This window comes from Betta splendens, chromosome 9 (assembly GCF_900634795.4).
Source record: "Betta splendens chromosome 9, fBetSpl5.4, whole genome shotgun sequence".
Taxonomy (NCBI): Eukaryota; Metazoa; Chordata; class Actinopteri; order Anabantiformes; family Osphronemidae; genus Betta; species Betta splendens.
The window spans coordinates 16,304,411-16,329,496 of NC_040889.2; the positions used below are offsets into that span (position 1 = coordinate 16,304,411).

General features: G+C 42.4%; 1 protein-coding gene across 4 annotated transcripts in view; it reads right to left on the reverse strand.

The window, feature by feature from the left end:
* The window catches only part of ncor2 (nuclear receptor corepressor 2), a 61,826-nt gene that overhangs the window by 21,352 nt on the left and 15,388 nt on the right, over positions 1–25,086 (reverse strand). For all 4 annotated transcript variants that reach the window (XM_055511326.1, XM_029160881.3, XM_055511325.1 and 1 more), the window contains exons 4-17: positions 22,549–22,726; positions 18,896–19,078; positions 15,722–15,835; positions 12,789–12,845; positions 12,122–12,174; positions 10,419–10,485; positions 9,207–9,379; positions 8,974–9,067; positions 7,340–7,518; positions 6,854–6,908; positions 6,671–6,769; positions 4,577–4,707; positions 3,068–3,228; positions 1,965–2,027 (exon numbers count right to left, since the gene is read on the reverse strand). In XM_055511326.1, coding sequence (XP_055367301.1) covers positions 1,965–2,027; positions 3,068–3,228; positions 4,577–4,707; positions 6,671–6,769; positions 6,854–6,908; positions 7,340–7,518; positions 8,974–9,067; positions 9,207–9,379; positions 10,419–10,485; positions 12,122–12,174; positions 12,789–12,845; positions 15,722–15,835; positions 18,896–19,078; positions 22,549–22,726 — 1,607 coding nt within the window. The remainder of the gene's footprint in view (positions 1–1,964; positions 2,028–3,067; positions 3,229–4,576; positions 4,708–6,670; positions 6,770–6,853; positions 6,909–7,339; positions 7,519–8,973; positions 9,068–9,206; positions 9,380–10,418; positions 10,486–12,121; positions 12,175–12,788; positions 12,846–15,721; positions 15,836–18,895; positions 19,079–22,548; positions 22,727–25,086) is intronic.

Below are 25,086 nucleotides of genomic sequence, written 5' to 3' on the forward strand. Positions count from 1 at the left end.
GAATGTGACCTCGCTCCAGTCTAGAACAACACCGAGTGAGGGGAGCGAGAGAGAGAGCGAGTGGGGGAAAGATGCGCTTGCCAAATCTTCCACAACTCTTGCCAATCTGGGTTGCTGCCATCCGAGGGAGACGGACAGAACCAGAGTCGGAGATAGGGCAACAGCGCAGGAGAAAGAGAGAGGGGAAAATGGCATTCTCTACCTGCTGCTTCTTTAAATGGGTTCCTCCAACAAGCAGAGCAGGGGCCATTATCCAGCTGCCTGCCTGCACCCAAGCAAAGCCTGCCAGATTAGTGCACTTACATAAACGCCAGCCAAGAAGGGTGCACATGCAAACACACACGCACGCACACACACACACACAGAGGAGAAAGTACACATACAAGCACGAACTTTGCTACACATATCTTCCACACACACAGGCAGGCAGTGCCGACGGATTTAGGAGAGAGGCTTTGCAACGATTGGCCGCGCTTTGTTTGAGGTGCCCGTCTTTGTGGGCAATGAAGACAAGACTGACCCCTCTCCAAGTGTGGCTGGGTCATCCTCGAAGGCAGCACTAGGAGGAATGCCAGTGCTCTGCCAGGCACTATAAATGCCATTATTCGAATCTGTTCGGCTCAAGTAGATAAACGCATTAGCATAAGGACACATAAGCCACTTTAAAACATATACATGTCAAGCACCTGCAAGCCAAAGCGCTCTGACAGGCTTATTTCATGCAGAGTCTTTAAGTTAAGGGGGAATCCCTTTTTCCAGGTGTGGGGGTGAATATTAAAACTGATGAAAAACAGCTAAATGGAAGCTCCTCCCCTTTGGCCTTCAGTAGCGTAGCGGTGGCTCAGTGGTTATGGTTGCGTAAGCACTTCATAGAAGCCCTGCTCTGACTGAGATGCCAGGCTAATCCTTTGGGATGGAGCGCCCCACTAATCCCACTGCAGGAGAATGGAACTGAAGACATTAACCAGGATTACTACACAGGCCCGTGTTCAAGCCAAACCGGAGCCAGTTATCGCAAAGTAACCCCTTAACACACAAACTACGTCACGCACGAGCGTGAGTGTGTGCACACACACGCACGCACACACACTGAGGCCTATGCCATATCTACTCTAAATCAAATGTGGCTTCCATATCATACTGAAGCTGCAAGAGGCACTTTATGTGCTGGTAAATGCAAGGAAGAACAAGTTAAATTAGTCAGAAGCAGAACTGAGTAACATGCACGATGAGACATCATTCACAAACGACACTCTGTTGAGTCATGTACTGAAGACAGGACCAGGCATTACAAAGACGCCACTTAGCAAGACTGCAGTTTAAAAAAATTGAATCTAAAAGGTAATGAGGTAGTTATTTATAACTATTAGCATAACCTGCTGTCTGATAAGAATCTGCTGTAATACATTAGTAGGAAATCTCAATCATAAGAATAGTGCACATTAGAAACTACTGAGGCTTTGCAGCTCATTCAATCAATAACTGACACTAATGGACTGTACGTAGAAAAACGCACTCATACAGCGCAGCAGTGCAAGGAAAATGGGCAGAGTGTCAGCGACCTCTGTGAATCAGCCATAGACCTCTGGGTAATCTTCAGTCAGAGACAATAAACAGGCTGAGTTAATGACTGCTACATTTGCAGAGGCTGGCTGATAAGAGGCAGACTTTACAGCCCGTTTGATAAAAAGACATGCTGCCTTGACCCAGAGAGACAGAGAAACGGCTCCAAAGAGCAACAGAGCCAGTCCAGGCGGACTGACACATACATGCATAGACACAACCGAGCGGCACGTGGGGGTTGCTGCCTCACTAACAGGAAGTCACAGCCACATCACTTGTCTTAACTAAAAAACACAGGCGTCAGAGCCGCTAATGTTCTTTCACTTGGCTTCTCCACAATATGCGCAACATCAGCAATGACATTTCTATTTCAACGGAGTAAGAAATCGTTAGCGCGTTACCTTTCTTGGCAGTTTCCATTTCTTCTTCAGTCCAGCGAGAACTCTCATTCATCTCCAGATTGGCTGTTTAGAAAAAAAAAAAAAAATAGAGAACCACCAAGTTAGAGAGGGCGGGAGGAGGGGGGAGTGGGCAGCTATCACAAAGTCAGTTAGGGAGTGACTGACAAGAGGAAAGGAAGGAGAGAGAGAAATTAGAGAAGAAAAAAAGAATAAGGTGGTGGGGGCAGGGTAGCTTGTGCTGCCTACTAGTGAGGCATTGCAGCATGGGTCACCAGGGACTGTTTGTTTTAGATGGAGGAAGCAGGAAACCCAAGGAGAGAAGTCAGTTAATGATTATAGACATAACAACTGGCTTCTTTCCCTGCACAGGCCATAAGCTAGGTTGACCCTGGCCCCGTGCGGCAGACGGCAGAGCGGGGGCTTGTGCTCATGCGTCCTCTTAATGGACCTGTGAAGGACACAGCTGCCGCCAGGGGAGCAAACAGTGGTGGTGGTGGCGGCGGTGGTGTGTGTGTGTGTGTGTTGGGGTGGGGGGGGGGGGGGGGGGGGGGGGGGGGGGGGGGGGGGCCCCCGGGGGGGGCCCACACGCCCCGGGGGGGGGTTAGGGTCGCTGATGAGAGCCCCTGCAGCCTGAGTCACCTGGGGATTCCCTGCGACTAAAGGCGTGCTGCGGGAGCGACTGCACCGTGTGCGCACAACTGCTGAAACAACAAAAATAGTCACAGCCTAAAGCAGCGCGTGCCATCTGGAAGGAAGTGAGGTGATGCTGCTGACACCACCAATACTTTGTCCTTAAACAATACTTTAGTCTTTTGTCCAAAGGTGGAATTTACACATACAACATTAGCCTAAATCGAAAGGGCATGAGTGAAGGATGACAAGAGGAACAACAGTGCACTCTTGTGGTGTGGGAGAGGAGGCAACTGGATCAATAGGTGATGGACTCCTGATGGTAGTGAATGCTTCCAAAAACTCTTAAGCATCTGTAATTTGCACCACATAATATGTTATGTATTTAAAAATGTCTTTTTGGGTTGTAAGCACCTCCTTTACAATAAACAGGAAATGTGCTATATATAGTGTGATGTTGGAAAAACTCTCACCGAGCTCATTGTTGAGGGGCGGCGTTGTGGTCTCCTCCACTTCGCTGGTCATGGAGCGGGTGATGCGGCCCTTGCGGCGGCCCTGACTGTTGGCTGTACGTCGGCCCTTGACGGCAACAGCAGGCTCTTTGTCTTCCGCATCCTCTCCAGAGGTGTCGTCCCTGTGTCCAAGGAATGAAAGCACGGTCAATCACACACAGGGTGTTTGAATTCATACAGACGGACCAGTGAAACAGAAAAAGGAAACCCCTAAACCGAGTCTGTGCACGTTGTTTGTTTTAGAATGTTTTTTTAATCACAGCTTCAGAGTGCTCAGGTTATTGTGTGCATATGCACAATTGACTGATCATGTTATTGTGTGCATATGCACAATTGACTGATCATGTTATTGTGTGCATATGCATAATTGACAACAGCTGGAAAACCTGTAACAGCAGCTGCTTCGTTCTCTCATCAGCACCATCCCTTTGTGATGCTTTGATATTAGGACATGTTGTAAATACAGTCTCCTGGTGAAAATGTAAAATCTTCAGCCTTTACATAAAGCCAAATAATGCAGAATACATTTAAGTAAATGGTGCTACAGTTTACATGTATGATTGTCCCTTAATGGGTTATTGCCGGTGATCAGCTCTAAATAACATTCTATTAGGTGCCACAAATCTGGCCGTAGATGTTTGACAGACAGCCGTATTCTGCAAAAAGAAGCACGTCCTTCAAGACTGCATGTGAATGTGCATGCAGACTCTGGTCCCCCCCCCCAACATAATTAATCTTGGTCAGCACAATGGCACGCTAGGACCCAGCCACTGAGTTTAAACCCACTGATCCTCCATTCATCTTCCCCCAGTTCCATTAATCTTGCTGAGGGGAGTTGGTGGCACACTAAATATAGGCGAGCCAGCTGGGCCAGGGGTGGCAGACAGACAGCAGGATGTGCTGGGAGTCATACAGAGTCCTCGAGGCTTTTTACAGTCCAGGGAGGCAGTTTGCAATGCTTCATCATCACCTTCTAGTCTGACAGAACCACTAATAAATATGATCTGCCATTACCTGAAACTGCCGCTTGCTTGTCCATTGCTCCTTCACATATTTTACTGGCATTGTGTCTAAAAAACACCCCCACCATTTCAAAATGATAGCCAGGTTAATTATACTGCTTTCTTCTTAAACTAACTAAAAAGGCGCAGAATGTAATATACGAGACCTGGCATCCCATTAGGAGGAACAGAAGAATAAACAGGAAAACAGCTGTTTTAATAGGTGGAACAAATGGATGCCTAAGTTTGCTGCAGATGGAAAGCCTGGCTGAAGGTGAGGAAGTCAGTGCTCATGGGTTACAGAATGCCTGTTTTTCCATATCCACTCCCCCCCTGCCAGAACCTTCTCCCACTCCATCGGCTGTGCGTGGCCAAGTGCACTTCTAACACTTGATGTGTCTTGGACATATTGCTGCTGATGTACAGGTTTCTCTCCGTAAATGAGGTGAAAAGGTTTGTGGCAACTCACTTCATTCCGTCTTCCTTGTCTTCTGCTTCATTCTTCTCCTCATCCCTTTCTCCCTCCTTTTCTTTCTCCTCTTTCTCCTTGTCCTCCTGGCTGCTGCGGTTCACTTGTTGCTGTTGCTGCTGCTGACTATGCTGCAATGAGAGAAAGAACAAAAGCCCGTTTGAAAAAAGTATCCTCTATGTCTGATACATACATATTTGGATATAATACATACAACTTGTACAATTAACTATGGATATATGGTGTTTAAGAAAAATCTCAATAGCTAAGATTAAGATTGATTCCACTATAGAAAGTGTAATCTATTATCCATTTTCCAAGAGACGTACTGCTGTTTCACGTGCTTCAGTGTTTCTTTGACTGTTTGCAAATAAGGTGTGGGGCAAGTACAGTGATGTGACACTTCCTGTGTAAGTTCTGAGTTCCAAGACATCATCTAGATACAAATACACTTTTGGCACACATCTGCAGATGATATCTGTCTGAGTTTCTGACGAGATAACAACCACCCCACCATGGTGAGTGCGTAGAAACACTAAAGCACTCAATTAAGCTTATTTGTTTCTGTTATTTGTACTTTGGTTTCACTTACTTGCACTATAATTACAAACCCTGCAAATACCTAAAATCTTTATATATTAACCTGTAACGCCTTAGCATTGGCAAAACAAAACAGGATGTGAAAGTTCCAAAAATGACAGCAGCGTAACTGCTGTACAACGTTTGCTCTTTAAGCACACAGAACCACTTCCTCAGCAGCTTCCTGCCCGTCTGGGCTTTAAGGGTTAGAGTTCAGACTGGCAAAAACACGCACCCTCAAAAGCCACTAAATACTGCTCAGTACTGATCGACTATACATACTACTAAACGCATGAAAAAAACTTTGGCTCTGATTAATACAGTAACACGCACATTTCAGTTTCTGCCTTTAGGCTAACTTTCATAAAAACAATCTAAACATTGATCTCTCTACTCTACTGCTTTAAAAAAAAAGACATTTCGTGGCTTCTGGCAAGGTGAAATAAAAATGACTACAAGAGCAAGACGAAAACACACTTCTCATGATGATAAGCTACCGCTTTCTCCATCTGTACAATGTCGCTAATGTCCTCTCATTCCCTTTTAAATTAACCGAGAGTGAAAACAAATAAAAGACATAACTCCAAAAGATGCAATGGTCTCCCAGGCACTTTTTCTCTGCCCTAGACAGATCATCACCCCACTAATCTCTTGCCACCCTAACGTGTTCTGCTAACATTGTATCTAATGTTCTGTAGCGACATGTACAGGAGGTGCAGAGACAGTTACTCATCTGCTCGCGTGAGGCTGGAAACACATTAACATTTGCGTTAAGCAATTACTTATCCTCGCCATCTTACCACTACCCAAACACAAGCTCTATCAGCATTCGCAGCCATTCTGACATGTAGCACTTTGCTTTCTGTTCCTCTTCTGCAGCCACTGTACCTCCCCCCTGTGCCTGTGAGCTATTAGGACTGGCTGCTCCTCCAGAGATGTGAAGCACACCAGCAGGTAATGAGCTGGGGTTTCGTCAGGAAGCATGAGGAGAAACCACTTAACCGCGTATCCACAGGAAAAGGTCATCAGTAAATTAATGTGCAGTTTCATTAGCGCTCACCACCACAGCTTCCAACAGCTAGCACCTGATCTCATTAAGCCCAGAAATTAACCATGTTTAAACAAGCTGTCGGTGTGGACGTATTGCTGACAAGTAGGAGTTTAGCAAAGCGCAAACTACAAAAAAAAAAGAAAAAAAAGAAAGTGTGACCTTGTTTTTCTAAACTCTTCATTGTGGGAGTTCTATGATTTCCACTTGTTCGAAAACAACACAGTAGCTACAGGATTCTATTCTGAAGTGTCATGAGAAGAGAGGAGTCATGTTATTCCTTCACCTAAGTAACAGTATTAACTGCCAACAGCGCATTGTTAATTAACCCAGTGACAGCAGCAGACTTTTAGCCGAGGCCAAAGGACAGCGTTCCTGCCTGCGCTCGTCTTCGTGAATGGGAGGAAAGCAGACCTCCGCGCCTGCAAAGTGATTTGTGTGTCAGGAGCATCTTCTGGTGAGAATACCTGGCTTCTCCCGCGGCGTCTGTAGTTTCTGCGCACTATGTTCTTATAGTTCTCGTTCTTTTTGGTCAGGTAGTAAAAGAGCACACACTCCGCCACCGTCTGCAACGGGAGAGTAACGCACGTTAACAACATCCATTTGCTGGGACGACTAGATGAGGCTGAAAGAGGGAAATAAATCAATACCTTTCTCTCCAGAAAAGATGCAATGAGACCAAAGTTTTTAGGGTGCTGGATGAACCTGAGAGAGAAAATGACACAGCAGCTTTAGGAGTGATTTAAAAGGCTTTACATTTAGAGGCCGACGGGCACAAAAAGACGAAATGATCCTAGGTTTACAGTTTAGGTATCCAATAATTACTTAAACACTGACCTAGAATCAAATGTCTGTGTCTGTATGCATTAGCCTGGATTTGCAGTTTATAACATGGAACTGGAGCCCTTTGTGAAGACACTGAAAGTCACTGATTTTACTGCGTGGGTTTGATTCGATTTGGCAGCCTGAACTGCTTCCCCTCGTTTCTCGTGAAAGGGGAAGATTCACTTCCTTAGCAATAACTTACTGAACCTGGACGCGGCTGCCAAGCACTTCTCAGCGTAGAGCTGAGACCTAATGCAGTTTTTAATAAACATTGGGAACGAATGAAAAACAGATTATTCTGTTGTGCTTACTTCTCTCTGAAAGTGTCCTTCTCCTGCTCGCTCCACATGTTCATAACCTGCCGGTCCTTGTAAACCTTCAGCGGGTCATCCATCAGTCCATTCATGTTTATGAACTTGATGCGCTGCTGCTCGGCATCAAACAGCATAGGAGGGACGACGGCCAGCTGCCGCATTTGCTTCTCTGTGTTCTGTTGTACACAAATGACACATACAGAAACCAAAATCCTAGAGTCAGGTGGTTGGTCATGAGCGGCGAACAAACATTGTGCATGTGCTGAAATGTGTTGTATGAAATCTAGTGTATTGCAGAAGTGTTGAGAAGATGAGAGGGCGTTGTGTTATATTGTCACACGTAAATTCCACTTAAGTGATGTTAAGAAAGAAGATGGGCGAAAATAGTGTCATCAAGCAAGCACAAAGCAAACAACCCAACTGGACACAGTGGGAACTGCTCGGTTTCACTGGACCAGGCTGGCATGAAAGAAGCAGCAACACAATAAACAATGCAGTCAACTTGTCGCGGTCAAACACAGGTCTACTGTGAGAGAGCAGAGGATTACCCACACATCAAGCAGTGTGAAGCCCCCCCATACTGTGCGGTCATAGCTAACATCTATGATCACACACACTGCAGACGTTTCATACATGTTTTAGATGAAGAAGTACAATTGAGGAACCGTATTTGGTTTCATCTACATGTAAACTGTGAAAACTAAAAAGGTGTTGATGTGGTTCAAATGTTGCTAAAGCTAGAAGAATACATTTTACCTCGCATGGTTTAGATAAGTGTCCTCTTACACCGACACTTAAGACACTGAAACCTTTCTAAAAATCAGCTCGTGGGCCTTTATGCTCTTATGACTTCGCATCCTGTGCTGTTGGTGATGATTCTCTGCCTCAAAGCATAGATTCATAGTATGCAATCATTGTTATATAATGGCCAATAATTATAATTGATGCTTTGAGCCAACTGTCCAAGTTATAAATGGAAGAAAGAAGAGGGGGAAAAAAGGACAGGCAATAAAAAAACTGCCAGAATTGATCGATCAAAGTTGTGGGGAAAATTCAATTGAGAGCAGCTGCGTTGCTCTGCTTGTTGCTGGTCTGTGGTGGTCTGAAGGGACTAGCAAAAATATTCAGCAGCATACCAGTTCAAAACAGGCCTGAGAGCACTAGTTCTGACGCTGCTTTCATTTATGGAAAAAGCCTTTAAAGCTTTACAGAAATACTGATTTAATTTTCCAGCACGATGTACTAGAGTTACTAGTATTCTGCTATGATGATGATAATGATGATGATGATGATGATGATGATGATGATGATAGCAGCACTGCTTTGATCTAACTTAAACCTCACAGATAACTGTAAAAAATAAGACAATGAAAATGCGGATGAGCTGATGGCTCCCATCAAAGCAAACTGGGCTTCCATAGCAGCGGTGTCAAAAGCGGAACACTCATAGCACACTGCAGTGATGCAGTAATTCCTGCAAGAAGGGGCCCAGACCAGGTACCACATGTATGTACTGTACACTGACATCAATACTGAATTACCTGTAAACCTGCTAATATTATAATCTACTGAAGCATGTGTATGTGAACATAGCTCATGTAATCAGACGTCCAGGCAACACGGCACTTTACCTCATGTTCTGATATCCCATCAATGATCTCAGACACCTCATGTTCACTGCGAGCTGCAGATGAAGTCAGCCCACCTCCTCGCTGCCCAACACGGCTACGAATACAAAAATACACACAAACGCCTGCATTACATGATGAAACAGCCACTTCGCCCTTTAAAGTAACAAGAGCAAATTAACAAAAGGTGTGTGATTAGGCTAGTTTCAAACACTGCACATCACAACTGGCCTCACCTCTGCATGCGCTCCTGCAGCTCTCTCTGTTTGCGAATCTCCGGGAACTGTTTCTCGTAATACTCTCGCACCTTGCTCTCCTTGGCTCTGCGCCGTGGGTTGTTTTCTATGCGCTCCACTTTCTTTTCCCAGGCTTCCATCAGCTGGTCATAGCGCTGGCAAAATTTCTGTTCCTGAAGCGCCACAGAAATGGGAAAGTTCTCAATCTACTGCAGACCCGTTCCACTATACAAAATATTTCATTTTAAAAAAGTGTTCCACATGATGTTTGTAGTATAGTAAGGGAACATTTTGGGCTCCACCTTTGAGTAAAGTCAATATACCATGGATTTTGTTCAACCTCCACCGTATATGATTCGTCATGTGTTTTTTTTAAGAGCTATCCTACTGTAGAGCACCTTTATCCATGACCTGCAGTGACTGAGACCCTTCACCTAAGAGGCATTATCTATATACAGCAATCTTATTAGCTCACAATCCCTACGGTGTCTCTAAACATATACTTCTGTAAGTCCAAGGGCAATGTGATATGTTGGCATTCCACCGGGGGTCTGGCCTTAAGCCATGGCTCCAGCAGACAACATCCTAACAGTTTTCCCAGCTTCCTCACAGGCAGGCTGTTAAGCAGACCATTAAATGTGGTGGAGACACGACCCTCAGTAGACTCATAAACCACAAGGCGACATATCCTGACACACGGCCCACAAGGAGCCAACTCACTCTAGGACAAACAGCCGTGACCTACACGTTTCCGATACAGGTGCTGTGTATTTCTGGACACGTATAAACTTGCAATGCATAATAAACGCTTATACTATTTCTGAAGATGGATGCACACTGAATCATGGTTCCGTGTAAACTGTATAGGATTGAGATTGATTGATTCATTTGCAGGCATGATTTCCTGTCAAGCAAATTGATGTCAAGATGCCTCATCTCTGCTTTATTTATAGTTATGCTCTTGGGCTCAATCTCACTGTCACTAGCAAGCAGGACCTCAGACCATCCCTGTACAATGGCCATTAAAAAGGACAACAGCCCTTTTTAATACTATAACTACTACACTGACAAGAGATCATGCTCAGAGGCCTAGTCCTCCTTGGCCCGTTGCTGAAAATGGCCACTCGCTTCGAGGAGCAGCTGGCCCAGTTTCCCATTAGTCATCAGTCATAAAGCAGGGTCTCAACAAAAAATGTTGATATCTTTACTTACCCACTGCTTACGAGCATGATTTCGCCTCTTGAAGTACAAGATGAGCTTTTTCCTCATCGCCTGATTTCTGAGATGGATGAAGAGGGAGAGGAGGGAGCATGATTAAAAAAAATCATCATTTGTCACCACTTAATCTAAGGTTATGATGTTCTATGGATTCTTGTGTACATTTTTATCCTCTACATTTACAGTAAACAAAACCCACACATACAAACAATGTCTTTCCTTCTATGCCACTGTTCGATAAACTGAAGCTTGCTTCTGGGTTGAAGGGGCAGCGAGGGGAGCACAAGTTATAAAACATGTCTGGGCATGGAACAGCCAGTCAGTGTGCTTCAAATAAAGGTCAGGGCTAGTAATCTCTTTAGGCCGTCACTCAGTTTATCTCTTTCTTTGCTGCAAGACAAGAGTTTTATTCATGACACTTAATCTGTCAGCTGTAAGGTCACGCTCCCCACTGATTAATGTTAACTTATTCTACATTAGTCACTTCATCTGAGCCACAGGGTCCTTCAGGTCATGGGCAAGGACAGAAGATACGGAAGCAAGCTACTTGGGGTGTGCAGATTTGGTGTAAACTGGAGTACAGCATCATAACATAGGGTCCAGAGGGATAAACATGCAGGATGACCTATTCTCCGCTCCCCAGACACTTCATCTGCAATAACAAACCCAGGTTAAACCTAAACAGCCTTAACCCACAGCCTACGTAAACACACCCACAACCATACACAGACTGAGTCAAGCCGCTGAAACCATAAAATGACAGAGGACTACCTGGGGCTGGCAGAAATGATTGGCCTGAAAGCTTTGTTTTATGTTTATAGTGGATTTGACAAAAAATTACCAAAACCCTCTGTGTGATTTATTATTAGCTCATATGTGACTGTTGTTCTCCAGGGGCACAATCGCAGCTAAAGCTTTTTGGATATTAGTCTGCATATTCGAATAATAGAGATGACACCATGATAAGCTGGGTGCCAGAAGCACTGGGGGAAACTGGGATAAGGAGCGCTCCACACAATACGTGCCTGACCTAAAAGGGGTAAATGCCAAGGTTATTAAACTTGTGCTGGCTCAAAATGAGACAGTGGCATTTTGTATCTCACACATACAGGAACGCACGCAATAACGCTAATCAAACGCTACACATATCAAAGAGTGAAGACAGAGCAGTGTGGTTAAGAGGTCAGACACTGCGCCAAAAGGTGAAGACAACCCTCTGATGTACCTCGGTGAATAATGGTTCTTAAAAGAAACACACACACACACACACACACACACACACACACACCCACACACACCCACGGTTGTGCACACTATGCAACGCTTACTAAGGATATCCACATATATGTTGTTGACATGATTTATTAATCTCTCACTGAATTCAACATTGGATGATAAAAGAAGCACTTTGTACTTTTTGTAATTTTTTTGATCACTGCACGTTTAGATGGAGACAAACAACAACAAAAATCACTTTGCCAGAAATTATGACTTTGGGTACCTATTGAATGTCTTTTTGTTCCCACCATTATTTCAAATCAACAGGTGCTGAACGTAACAGGCAGCAGCTTGTAGTCATATTTTACATGCAAAATAACATTGGTGAGAAAGTATCAAATGACACGTGATCGCCTTGATTATCAAACCCTGAATGAAAACAGAACTACGTGTGCTTGTGTATACAGTCACTGACTCACATTTTGATGTTCTCATGGTACTGCTTGGTATCAGAAGGTTGATTGTACAGAGGCTAGAGTGAGAAAAAAAACAAGTGGATCAAATAACCTGTTAAATATCTCTGTTCCTGCTTATGAGCCAAATAAATACACAATTTGAAGGTAGTGGGGTTTTCTTTGTAGATTTTAATGTAGATAGAATGATAAGGCCTTCATGTGATTTGTGATACGCATGTCATCCACAAGCTCAGTATGTGGTTTACACAATACGATTCATTTGCTACAGTAAAATGAATGAGGAACTGAACAGATATATTTAGTAGATGTGAGATGAATGCAAAGGGGAAAAACGTGCTGCAATTTATAATAAAATGAAAAAAGTCCTAATTGCAAAAATGGAAAGTAGATTTCATTGTCAGTAAAAAGTCTGGTTATAGGCAACCATTTCATATTGTGATGAGTCATATTACTCAGTTCTCTAATATAACTATATCCAAAGGTCTAAACACTAAAATGAAATGTTTTTTATTCGACTGCTTTATATATGGTATCGTGACATTCAGACTCAGTCCTTATTTCTTCCTCTAACCTTATCAGTAAAATTTTCCAATGCACCAGTTAAATCAAAAATGTAACAATGAACAAAACCGGAAACACATACAGAAGCAGAAACACATCCTCCACTCACCAGTTCCACCCTGGGTCCAAGTCCCTCCAATATCCTATGAGCCTCTTCTGCTTTTTTCTGGTAAAAGAACACAAACAGAAGTAATACATTAGCCGGCCACCTGCATCTCTGCCATCACCACAGCAACGCTCATGCGATCGCTGAGACTACACTGCTCGCTGGATGGACGGGCTGCTGGATGTGTGGACGGACGGCTGGATGGTAAGATGGCTGCACCGACTATTATTAGAGCTTTTAACTCAAGCCAGGCCGCAGCTCCTTGCCTAAGCACTCTCTCGTCTCCCAATGGGAATAAAGATTACTCACCTCCCCTGAGCACAGAGAGGTGGAGAGAACGAGCAGGCAGGCAGGAAAACAAGTGGGAGTGGAATTGAAAGTGAGCAGAAGCAAAAGAAAAAAAAAATCTGAAAAAGAAAGGAGGGGGGGTGCTAAAGGGCTATGGAGTTTATCTTGTAAGAAAGATAAACAGAAAAATCTCACCTCCAACTCACTACCTACATCAATCGCCCTCCTAAAACAAAAACCTTGGCAGGAACCACAAAGCGAAAACGAAGAGGTGTTGGGGCAGCAAAACATCTGTGTCTCCGGGTGACCTCTGCCTCTCCATACATTTATATTTAGCACTAGCAGACAAATGTGTGAGCAGTGTCCCAGACTTTTCGCCTCCTTTCACTGCACACACTCTCTCCGCTTCATTGATCAGACCCTCCTTGGTGACACACCACATGCTCTATTGCTTTCCAACTCACATCATTTCCTCCAGTGACCTACGGAGAGAGACAGGACTCAGTGCCGACACATTCTCCGAGTACAGGGGGGAGAAAAAAGGTGGATTGAGGGGAAGACGTAGAAATCCTTGAGGTGATAGAGACAAAACCTGCCAGAGTGTGTGTGTGTTAATCTTTATTTCTCACAACATGTCATGGTGTGCTGCTTCCTTGTCCCTTTTATTCTCTCTTCACTGTAACGCAGCACATGAGGTGCTACTCCTAAGCTTATACAAGACTCACAGTAACAGAGTTAGATGTAAGACCCCAGAGGAGCTCTCACATGCAGCTTAACTTGTCTCAACACAGGCTTCCAAGTGGGTCAACCGTGAGTGAAGCCAAATGACATGGATCCAGTTTTTAAAATGTCCTTTTTAAAAAGAAAAAAAAAGGCAAAGGAAGCACAAATGATTTACATTCGCACCTGCAATAGTTATCGCTCACATGCAAACACAGAAACTCGATTCTATAATTATTCCTCTCTCGGCTGTTTTGCATTGATCCACATTTTCCTCATTCCGGTTCAATCTCCATCAGTGAGTAGGTGTAACAGGCTGCAGCATATTGCCTCAGAGAACTTGCTCGCTACAGGAGCAGTTAATGAGCAGCAATTATTAAAAGCGGTCTTTCATCCTGAGGGAGTATTGAGGCTCAAGGATTTCTCTTTATTTCCACGCTGTGAGTCTGACCTCGAAACTCTTGCAACATGGCTTCACATTAAATATTAGAAATGATAAATTTAGCTATGAAAGCAGGAGGACAAGATCAGATGCAAAAAGAAGCTGCACGGCATATTGCCGTTTCTGTATAATTAATCACATGGTAAAAAGAAAGAACTGCCCCCTGCATCCATCTTCAGTTATAATACACAACCTCATAACAAGACCCAACCCGACCTAATCCAAAGACACAAATTCAAAGAAAAGGACACCTCCAACAATGTGCTTGTAAAGATGGGATGACAAGCAATTCTAACAATCCAGTCACGCCTTTGATCACTAAACTCTTAGCTCACGCTGATTTATATAAAGCAAAAAAAAAAAACTGATGCAAACTAAACTGCAGTCTGGTAAAGTTGTGTTGCTGTCGAGAGACAATTCTATGACATAAATGGACCTGATGTAAGTGATTATTGCTATAAGGAATACAGTAAATTTATAGTATATGAGCAGATGAGTACATGCGCCGGTGCCGGTGTCACATGGTGTCTAACAAGAGTGAAACTAGAAAGCAGCTTACGAACTGGGTAGAGACAGATAGCAAGGTTAAGAGCCAGGCAGTAGGCCAGAGTACATCCTGCCAGCAAGAAGGAAGTGGAATGTGTTACAGAGGTCAAGCTGCATTGTAGAGGGAGCCATGAGTCATTCTTAAACTTCCAGCCTTTCAGATGAAGCTTGAGCAATTTGCGATTCACAAATGTGTGTCATTTAGCTGCATGGCAGCAGGGGAAGCCCTCATGAGGACCACTGTGTGACCTGTACTGCAGTCTACAAGAGCATAGAGGCATCTATGAAGGTTAGACGCAAGTGTTGTGACTACCTTGCTGGAACTGAGAGAGATTTAGTTTCCTAAACAATGACACGTGAGCAATAAATGCAACGGTTTTTGGGTCCTCACACGTATTTTGTGTATTTTCAGTGACATATTGCTTGTGTCCATTCAAAACACTCACAGGCTCTTTCTTTCTGAGAAGTTCATATTTAACACTACTCAAAAGATTCCCACAGAGAATTTGTTCAAAGAGGTTGCCTCAAATAGGGCTGTTCCCTGCTTTACATGGCACTTTTAAAAATAAAGGCCTTTTTTATAAAAGCACTTTGACCACTAGGGGGACTGAGAGCACTGAGAAACACTGTGAAAGCAAACTTCCTTTTCTTAAAATAATGGATGAGATACTATCTTTGATACAGTAAAAGCCAATGAGTTGTGTCAGCATGTGCATCGTGTGTGATACCATCATCATTATTGCTCCTGCTATGTTAAGCTTTAGTAGCCTACTCTGTTAGACAAGAGATGACACATAAGGCCATTAGGGTGTGCTTAAGGTAAAATGATCAACTCTCTGCATTTTGCATTCTGTATAAGCACAAGTGAAACCACATTCAACTGCAAGTGTGTCTGGGCTGGAGCTGCGGACAGTCTGAGGTTGTGTGTGTTGCCACTGACCCTGTTCTCATCATAGATGATCTGTACCAGGCTGCGGTGCTTGGCCTCACTGGGTGGGGGTGAGCTGGGCTGCTCTGGCTCGTGGGGCTTTGCAGCTTCTTCCTCCAGCTGTTGCTGTAACACACACATGCACAAAGATGATGGTTAACGCCTTACAAATCCAAATGGCCCCTGGTCTTTCAGAAAGACCTGTGGCCCACCAGTTCTTGTTGTGAGGTGAGACTGTGTGTGTCAGATCAACTCCCCCAGCTCTCCAGCAGGGACGAGACTAACTGTCCTATTAGCTGTAATAGCTATTAACTCCCCAGGGCTTATTTAATCAAAGAGTTATCACAGCATCCTGTAAACAAAGCCAATGCCTGCTGTGTGGAACATTCAATGAGAGAGAGAAAATTAAGTGAGAGAGAAAGAGAGACAAAAACGGAACGAACACACGGAAGGAAATCTGGGAAAGTAACACCAGCTAAATACAGCAAGTAAATACAACTATTATATGGAAACAACAGTCCAACTAATGTGAATTTCAAAGAGTATTGTGTGTGAACAAAAAGAAAAAGCAAGTAGGAATTTTAGAGGTAGAAATGAAAGCTCAAAACAGAGAGAAACTGGTAGAGTGGAGGCCCATAAACCTTTATGTGTTACCACTAATCATGTTACGCCCAGACAGTGCTTCTTTGCCCATCAATCTTTTTCTTGAAGTTGTAAAGTAGTAGAGTGGGAGCAGAATAGTATATGAGACTGCAAAAGTCCATTGATATTTATAAACGTCTTGGCCAACTTTGGCAGGCCTCAGACGCTGATGAACCACAAACCATTAGAGAGCGTGCAAGGTGCAGAGATGCTAGGAAGGTGTAAATGGACAAGTCATCATCAATCTTCCCACACTTGGTCTGATGGGGAAGTTCTAACTTCCTCTTACCAGCAACCATGGCAGGTGACAGTGAGACAAAGAATGTTTATGAGTTTGAATTATTTATACCGTACATACAAAAACAGACGTTTCAACGCATACATTTATAAATAAGGGGTCTGTGTGTTGTATGGATCTTAAATGCAAGATCATTTTATTGTTTATTATAGTTCGTTCGTTCTGGTACTGGAGTATGTGAATTAGAATTTTCAATTAATCTCTAATAACAAGGGAAAAAAAAGAGCTGAATCCTGTAAGGATTTAAACAATAAAATAAAGGTGTGATGATTAATTAATTAATTAATTAATTTATTAAGAAATTTCACTTGTTCGCTGCATTTACTAAATACATTTATAAGGAGCCAATTATTAATTTAAAAAAATAGACAAAATCAAAGTCCTTATTATCCCTATTCTTAAATGTTGATGAGTTCAGTGAATTGTTTGAGTTAATGATATCACATATCTAAATATTAGGCCAGATACAAGAAGAATTCAGTCCTGTCTCCTGTCATGGATTCAGAAGGGGAGCAGTTGGCCTCTAGAGCATCCACATAAGAGGAGGGCAAGACAGATCTTCATGTGCCATGATAGGCCCGAATAAGCATCTGGTGAGAGAAAACAGAAATTCCCACAGAGGCCTCCTTCCCCTTCCACACCCACCACAGAGTAAAATAAAATAAACCAGCCATCCAGCACTTGGCTGACATAACATAGGATGGCAGGAACCTGATCCGTAACCTCCACCCATTCACTAAGTCCAGAACGTTTTTGTTCTACCTTGTCACGTAATTAGTCCAGATGTTTTTATGCTTGAAGCAAAAAAATCCACTGATTTATGGTTGAAACCTGCCGAGATCTGGTCTCTGAATCATTTGTGGTTTTTCATGGTTAGGCTCTAATAGCTAATAAATAAATGAAGGTACATTTAATATTTTTGTTGATTAACCTTTAAAATGTAGGTAATTAGATTTCCACACACAAACAACAAAAACACGCGCAACCATTTGACAAAAGGTTTCTGTACATGTGTCAGGTCTCCAACAACGCCGATTTCTTAAAGCCGCTGGTGCGCCCCATTCTGGAAAGGGTTCCGCAAGGATTTCTAGCATGAGTCATCTGTTGTGCAGAATATGTACAAATGGAGAACAACCAATTTCGTTACCTTCACACCAAATTGGCAAAAGATGACATGTCTTTGTTGGTACATGTTGCTAGGGCATTGTTGCTTGGGTGTCCATTGTTGTGTCCAAGAATCCTGGTTTTTGTGCTACCAGTGAAACTATTCTATCAGTATCATTATTAGTTAATAATCGCCTCATTCTGTGTATGAAGAGGTTTGCATCTCTTTCGCATCTCTTTTAGTGTGAAACTTCTCATGAGTCCCCATAAATTGTTTTAGGTTTGTGGGAATTCACAAAATTAATCCATATTCTCATATTGTTCCTACCATTGAAAAGGAAACTAGTAAATAACTAGCTAATATATTACATTACAGAATATCAAACTGTTTTTGAGGTTTAATAATTTTAACTAAAGATGACAACGAGAAATGGCTAAAATCCCAAATATAGTTATAGTTTACTTAATGCTGCATTAATGTTAGCTATATAAGTCATGCAAACACACACTCCCAGTACTTTAACTTGACATTGTTTCAAACTGATAATTTCTGTGTATACTAAACAATATGTTTATCACACATATGGGGTGGGGGAGGGACTCTGGTGAAAAACAGCAAGCTCAGCAGTACAGCTTGTGTACTAAACATGGCAATCAGCCAAGACAGAGACACCGGGGTTTGAGGGGTTTAGCAGTCACAAAACCTCCACCATAATCCTCCTTCTCCCCGACGGTAGCTGTTATTTTTAGCATTGAATATTTTCAACCTACTTTCTTCAAAATGAAGAGAAGATGCAGTTGCCTGGAGTAGTGCTTGTAGAGAACAGTGGCACATCAAGCAAAACACTGATACAAGCTTGAATGCAGCGATTACAACACAGAGAAGTCTGTTCAAGACTTTGCTGCTGGTGCCAGTAATAGTCTGGCAGTGAGACTCACTATGTTACAGGGAAACTGGCAGAATGAATATATATAAATGTGCAGGTGAGCTGCTGCTTTATCAATCAACAGATCAACTCTTAAGTAGATGAGTAAATCAGTTTCAACACGAGAGACATCTGTAAATCCCATAAAACCCAACGTAGTTTCAGTTAGTTTAAATGAGGACTTCGGTTTAAAACCAAATAGACAGATGTGCGGACCTGTTTTTTGCGAAGCTTGCAGATCTGCTGCTCCACCATGGTGATCTCCCGATCCACGCGGTCCATATTCTGGATGAGCTCCTCCTTGGAGAAGCGAGCCGGCACCAGATCCAAGTCAGGATCCATGTGCTCTGGGCTCACAGGGGAAATAGGCTCCAGCTTCCCTATGGCACTTCCACGCTCCTACAGGAGAAGGAGAGTTTAGCTAGTGAATAAGAAGCAAGGATGCCATATGGTAAGCTTAGGGAAATTTGACCTCAAATACAGGCACTGTTGTTTACATAAAAGTTGGCTAATGCATTTGTGATACCTTCACTGGGGACATAGAACTACACTCTGTTACTGCTGTCGATTCTTTAGGGATGTTAATTATATTTGTACAAACATGTTTTTGACACAGTGCAATACACACTTAGATGTTTGGAGAGTTTAACTGTCAGTGGGTTGTCTTTTACAACACCTTAGTCTATATCATACAGTCTTATGATTGATCAGTGCAGCTTTGTGCAGTGAGAACATGGATGAAACGCATTCAAGGCTGTTTCGCTATAGTTTTTAGTGTCCTCTCCTCATACGGAGCTACCTAACAATCAATTTATTTATTCAAATCGCAAAAGGAATGGGAACAATGATGACAAAGGGAGGAACAAGAAAGCTATACATCGTTTCGATCAAATGTTGCCAACAGGCCAGTGAAAGCAGCCTGACACGCAACAGAGCATACACAGCGTCTCAAATCAACCAGCGTGCTTTTGTTTCTCCTCCTTTCTGCTGTATGCATGCGTCTTCCTCCGATTGCAAAATGATTCTACAAGAAATCATCCTAACAATATATCCTTTGGGGAGGTAACATATGCTAGTAATTAAGTCCTCTGGGTAACGAAAGTCTCCGTGTCAGTGGACCCCACTAATGAATATGAGGTCACAGCCTCTCTCAGCGTGATTATGCACCCAGAGCATTGGCAGCTGGCTCTGCTTGTTTGAAATGTAAAATACTCTTTGTATTTACGCTGTGGGTGGGAAAAACGAATGGTAGTATGACTCGTGTGTAGATCGATTTCAGGAGATGCTAGTAAGCCACGTCTTCTGGCAGACAGTGTGTCAGTCGACACAACAGGTCTGTTCTGTCATCCCAAAATGGTAAATAAAACTGTGTGCATTTATGTTTGTTTGGAGTTTTAACATTTCCATATTTACAGCAATAGCTTCCTATATAGCCACGTTCTAAAGCATGAGCATATCCAACCAGAAATCAGAGCTAGGCAAAATAACATCGATCTGCTCGGTTAAGGACATTCCTCAGCATCCTCCAAGGCCTTGTGGGATTGTCAGTTCACCACACATTATCTACGATAGGTGACCTGTGTTCTGATCCATATGATGCCTTCCACCAATCACAAATTCTTTGCAAAGTAAAAGAGAAGACAATAACTGTGTGCACACATTTATGTTACAAACGTAAATCAGCCCACCTGCTGTGCAGGGGCAGGATTGCTTTGTTCCTGATCACTAAGAGCATGTTCGTTCTTGTAATAGTCATGAAAAATCTACAGATCCTCCATAAGAGAGTAAATGTCTGATCCAGCTTTGGTTTGGTTCCCTGTTATTTTTAAATGGCTGAAACTAAGGTTATGTAAGTGGGCTAATCTGGACTCTGCAAGCTGCATTATAGCCCCATCGACATGGAGTGGGTAAAAATCTCAGTGCCAGAGGATGTTAAGGGCTATCCTAGATGATGAAGAAGCCTCGAGGCTGCCAAAGCCAGTTAATCACAAAATTCCACCACGCATTAAATACAAAAAAAGGAAACGGCTTGCAGCCTTGCTTTGTCTAAAACAACATCCTAGAGTAAAAGTAAATCCACTAGCCTCCTGACCTTTGGTACCACATGCCAGAAATTTCTCTCCAAGGAAAAACCCACAGTGACGTAAAACCACATATTATTACACAAGCGTTGTACTTATCACAACAGAGATTCAGAACATAATCTGGAAAATGTGTTTCCAATGAGGGCAGCACATGGTCAACATAACAAGAACTCTTTATATGAAATTTGCCTTTTTTGCTACAGTTGTCATATTATAAAATTTTATTTTTACCCGAATCTCTCGAGTAAAGCCCTCAACAACCCCAGTCACACTCAGAACATCCCTCTATCTTTCTGAGCTAGAGTGTGAACAATTTTCAATTAATTCATTGTATGCATTCCTGACAACTGCTAAATAAAACCACAATGTCCTTTGTTCCTCTTGGGTCTAAGTAGATGAAATGCCGCTGCTTTCTACATTACGCTGGTGAAGAAAAGGAACAACAACCTAAACATAAAAATAACGAAGTAAAAGTAATGTCACCAAGACTATACAGCTTAGACGAGTCAAAGAATTTGAATGCTATTCCTGAAAACGTGATGCATACCCATCAAATGTACGAGACAGATGCAAACATGATGGTAGAAGGTGATCCCACCTGTGATTCCACCTGTGAACACTCATGTGCCAAGAAATACTAGTGTCACATTCATATGACTGTAATTGACTGGATACAAGGCAAAGACATCGTATTTGTCTATTACATAGAATTATGTCCTCTATCAGTACATATGGCTGACGCATAACCTGGTGGGTGTATTTAAAAAACAAAATCAGGATGACTACACTATTGCGTGCAGTAATAAAATGCTGCTTTTGTTCTTCTGATTCACTGACCGTGTGAGTCATAACACAAATGTGAGCTTTGTCTGGCACTACTGGCCTACTCCCTCTTTTCCTGTTGGTCTTCATCTCTTACGCCTCCCTTTCCCTTTCCCCTCTATCTGTGCCTCTCCATGCTTGCCCTTTGCCTCCTTTTCAGTGGTTTCTCCCCTCTAGTCCACTGTCCTTTGATGCACTTGTTCTATGCAGTGATTGTATGCGACGGGACTTATATAATGGGTTTACAGCTCTGGTAGCTCTCTGGAGAATTACGTGCATTCCTGAATATTTCCCTGCAAGCACAGGAGCTAGTATTTTTTTCCCTCTTTACGCAGGGTTATTGGTTTGTATCTATTTAGCATTCCTTGGCTGTCTGCCTTTACAGGCAGTCACCAGGCCACACCTCCCCATCAGCAGTACTACACTGCAAGCAAGGAGGTTTGATGTGCGGTTTACACAGTTTCATCCTCACTCTTCTGAAATCTAGGTCAGCTCTATTATTTATTAATTGCTGTTTCACAACTCCTTCAATCCTCCCACTGCTGCGTACGGGGCCCCAGCTTCTACAACAGAAAATCTCTTTCTAATGTTGGTACAGCATACCTAAAAATATTCTTTGTGGTTACAAAAGAGACCTGGTAAAATAAAATAAAAATAAAATAATACAGTTGTAATATTTTGGAGAAGTAGCAGCCACACAAGAATTTAGAAATTCTCAAAAATCTTATTGGAGCTGTGTAACTTCAAAAAGCACCAACTGTGGTACTGTAGTATTTCAAACACTACCTATCAAAATACATCTGTTTTATTTTCAGTATATAATTATTATGTAACATTTTATGAACACTGAAGACTTTAGATTATGCACTACTGACTAGTTATGTAGAAGTGTTGCCTGCTTTTTGGTGAACTGAATTCTAACCTGTCAAACTTCCCACATTATGTTTCATAATGACGACTGACCTTTGCCATATCCTCAGCCCCTCCGAGAGCCAATGATGCCCGGTGAGATGAGGGCCTCATCAAAGACTCTGGTCCGATCTCCAAACGAGGTCGTTTGATCTCAGCATATTCCACCTCTGATTGGGTGCTTGGTTCAGGTAGGTAGATATGGTCATAGCGAATATGCTGTTCTTGCCCTCTGTAACAGAAAAAAAACAACATCAATTATAGAAAAGTGGAGAAAGCTACCTGAAAAAAAAATGCACACTAGGATACGGGTAGCAGTTAAAGATACAGGTTTGTGATGACAACCTTTGTTAATGTTCCAATTTAACATTCTGAAAAACAGCCTTTTCCCCATCAGCGATTAAAGTTTTTAGCAACAAAATTTTTCAAAAGTTTTTCAGAATTTTCACACTAATATCATACAATTTATGGATGTTAAGGATCAGGGCTGGTTTGATTCTTGTTCCAACCTCCTTGTACACCAACTTCTGGTTCAACAGATCCAGTAATTCGGTCTGAGCGTAAGCCAAAGCTCAAATATAATACTTCAGAGAAGGATGTATATTTTAGTAGCATGTTTGTTTTGAACCCAAAACTAAAAATGGTATTTTATGAACTAAATGACTTTAATTTTGATACATTGTCTGTGTTTAAGCTAAAACATATATAGATCTTTTATGGAAGATAATTAATTAGTCATTTGTCTTAACATAGTGTTATTCTTTATTGGACATTTACTGCTGCTCTTGGTCAAGTGCATGTATTCCTTCTGTTACTCAATCACTGGGCTTATTGTTAGAATACTACAATTACTAAAATAATCAATGACTGCATCGTTGGGCATTGACAATGTGCAAGCCGATATGATGTAACTGAGTCTGCAATTAATAAAAGAACACTTTGCGTACAACTGGAACATTAATCCATCACCCTCAGAGTGCATGCAGCTTGTCATCATACGGACAAAAAAACAACAGCATGGCAGCCAAGAATGCTTGAAAAACAAGACTAACCAATCAGTAGACATAATGCAGACTGTACTAGGATCCATGTCAATTAAAAATAATCGACTTCATCATCCACATAAAGCACATCTGGTTTTGAGAAGACGTTAATGATTTTTGTCTCTCTAAAAACTAACAAATATACAACATAACACAGTCCTTGAGCAGCCAAGGAACACTTTATTTTATTTATTTATTTATTTATACGCACACAATCGTGTTTCACATCTACGTGGGGGAGAGACAATAAAAGCTTTCCAGTAAAAAAGGTTGCACCAATTCGAGCAGTTGACATGGTTTCAAAACAAACAATACAGACCCAAGAAATAACGTTTCATGACTAAGACAGTTCAGCAGGTACACCTGTATATTGAGTATCATTGAGACAGCACTGATAATGTAAGTGAGAGAAATATAACAATGCTAATTTTGCCTAAACACAACGAACCTATCAAATCCCATTTATACAGGCCACATTTACCCACCACCACACAAACATTTGCACAAAAGCTCAGAACTGCAGTTCCAGCGAAAGATGAGGCTGACCTAAATCTTTACTGTTGTGTTCAAGGCATACACACACACACAAACACCAGCTGGCTAGCTTTGGTTCAAACATAATCGCCTTCATCAAGCACTGCATTCAATGAACACTATTTTTTTATACACCAGACATTCAGCCCCACACACATGCAAAGATGAAATATAATTAGTTTTAGTTTTCCCTAGATTGTACCTTAGCAGCAGAAGTGATCTGGAGAACGCCGACAATAACTCCTCCAGTCACTGGAGGAGCACGCTACTATCATTACGTGCTCTGGTAATTATTTACTGTGTGGTATTAAACACATTCTGCACATGCCCATCACGTTTAGCAACTCATTAGCGCACTAGGGGGAAATGGCAACAAGTTACCACCTCACTAATACAGATCCTTGATGTGCAAACAGCAGATTCTGAAAACTTAATTGCACTCACTGCTGCAATCTAGGGAGTTTTTAGCCCTGTTGTAAATGGATCTCAGTTGTTTCGTCTTTCTCCAAGGCTGCTGCAGAGGCTGACAATGGAAAGTCAGTGACTGTGCTGCCGGTGTCAAAATGGAAGTGGTTTCAGAAGGGAAGAGGGAAAACACAACCATAATTGCCAGTCCAGGTCCACATTGGCAGAGCAAAGAAGTAAATTGTAGATTCTGGATGATCAACTAAATAGTACCTAACAAAACTTCACACCCAGATTAAAGTCCCCACCACACATTTTTCTGCCATTCATTCATATGCACACTTCCTCATTTCCATAGAGGGTTGGCACTTACATAATCACATCATCAGGCTCAAGACCCCCCCTTTCTCTCTCTCTCTCCAACATGCACAATAGTCTGATCCCTGGGGAGGATTTGTCTGGAGGGTGTGTGTGTGTGTGTACATGTTTTTCCTTCAACGTGGGGACCATAAACCATGTTTTTGCTATCAAGGTGAGGACATTGCGCCAAGTGTGTGACACTTGGCAGTTCCCCACCAGTCCGAAGGCTTTTTTGAGGGTCAAGATGTGA